Here is an 882-nt window from a genome sequence, read left to right as displayed (position 1 = left end):
CTGGCTTTCTTAAAGGGTTACATTGGTAATATATATTTGTACCTTTTAGTTTTCTTTTATACTTATTATTATTAGTATAATGATTAAGTTTAATTTTGCTAGTATATTTTTGTTTTGACATCTTTGTGAATATAATTTAGAGGATTTTACAATTGCCATTTATGAATAATCATTCTGAATACCTGATGCATTTTGGAATCATCATAACTATGGGAATATTGGTGTGGTTTCCCTGTGTCCTCACCTGAGCTTGCCTAAATATAGGATGTATGTCTCTTAGTTGTTTACACCTTGAGGAAGATGTTACATGGAAAAGTGAGTGGGGTTTATAAACAATATGGTATGAATAGGCCATCCCTGATAATGATAATAATATCCAAAATTGTTTCCTTTGCAGTGCCAAATGGGCCGAAAGACCAGGTAACTTGCGTGAACTTTAATGCGACATCACTACAGTGTTTGGTAATGTAGACTAGTGTATGGAGGTCTGAATGTGTATGATATATATTTTGGGTGCAGTTGAACTGTCAAGTGCTAAATGTAGACTACATGTATGTATGTTTATTTTTATATTTATTCAGTGAGAAGAACTTTATATCCAGTACATGTGCATGATTCATCTCTGTGAAATATTGCTCAGTGTTTGGATTTGATTTAAGATATGTGTATTCTGCTGGAAGAATTCAGTTTAATTTCTGGGCAGAATTACTCCTCATTCCAGAGTTACACTAGTCCCATGACATCTTCGATGGCCGCGGCTGCAGCTGCTTCTGACCCGTATATGTCGTCTTACTATATGACCTCAACTCCTTACCAGGTTGGTATACTATTTGAAAGACCTGTTTGATTAATTAATAGGCTTGACAAAAGTGATTCCAGTCA

The 882-nt window shown here is 34.7% G+C and overlaps 1 protein-coding gene across 1 annotated transcript in view; it reads left to right on the top strand.

Annotated features, from left to right (window-relative positions):
- Positions 1 to 882, top strand: part of LOC119593770 (YTH domain-containing family protein 3-like) — a gene marked incomplete in the record, with an annotated part of 24,099 nt that overhangs the window by 12,988 nt on the left and 10,229 nt on the right. The window contains 2 exon segments of the mRNA XM_037942789.1: positions 398 to 420; positions 704 to 817. Of these exon segments, the coding sequence (XP_037798717.1) occupies positions 398 to 420; positions 704 to 817 (137 nt within the window).

Source organism: Penaeus monodon, chromosome 32, assembly GCF_015228065.2.
Source record: "Penaeus monodon isolate SGIC_2016 chromosome 32, NSTDA_Pmon_1, whole genome shotgun sequence".
Taxonomy (NCBI): Eukaryota; Metazoa; Arthropoda; class Malacostraca; order Decapoda; family Penaeidae; genus Penaeus; species Penaeus monodon.
Note: the sequence above shows the minus strand (reverse complement) of the source record. Positions and strands in the feature narration are given on the sequence as shown.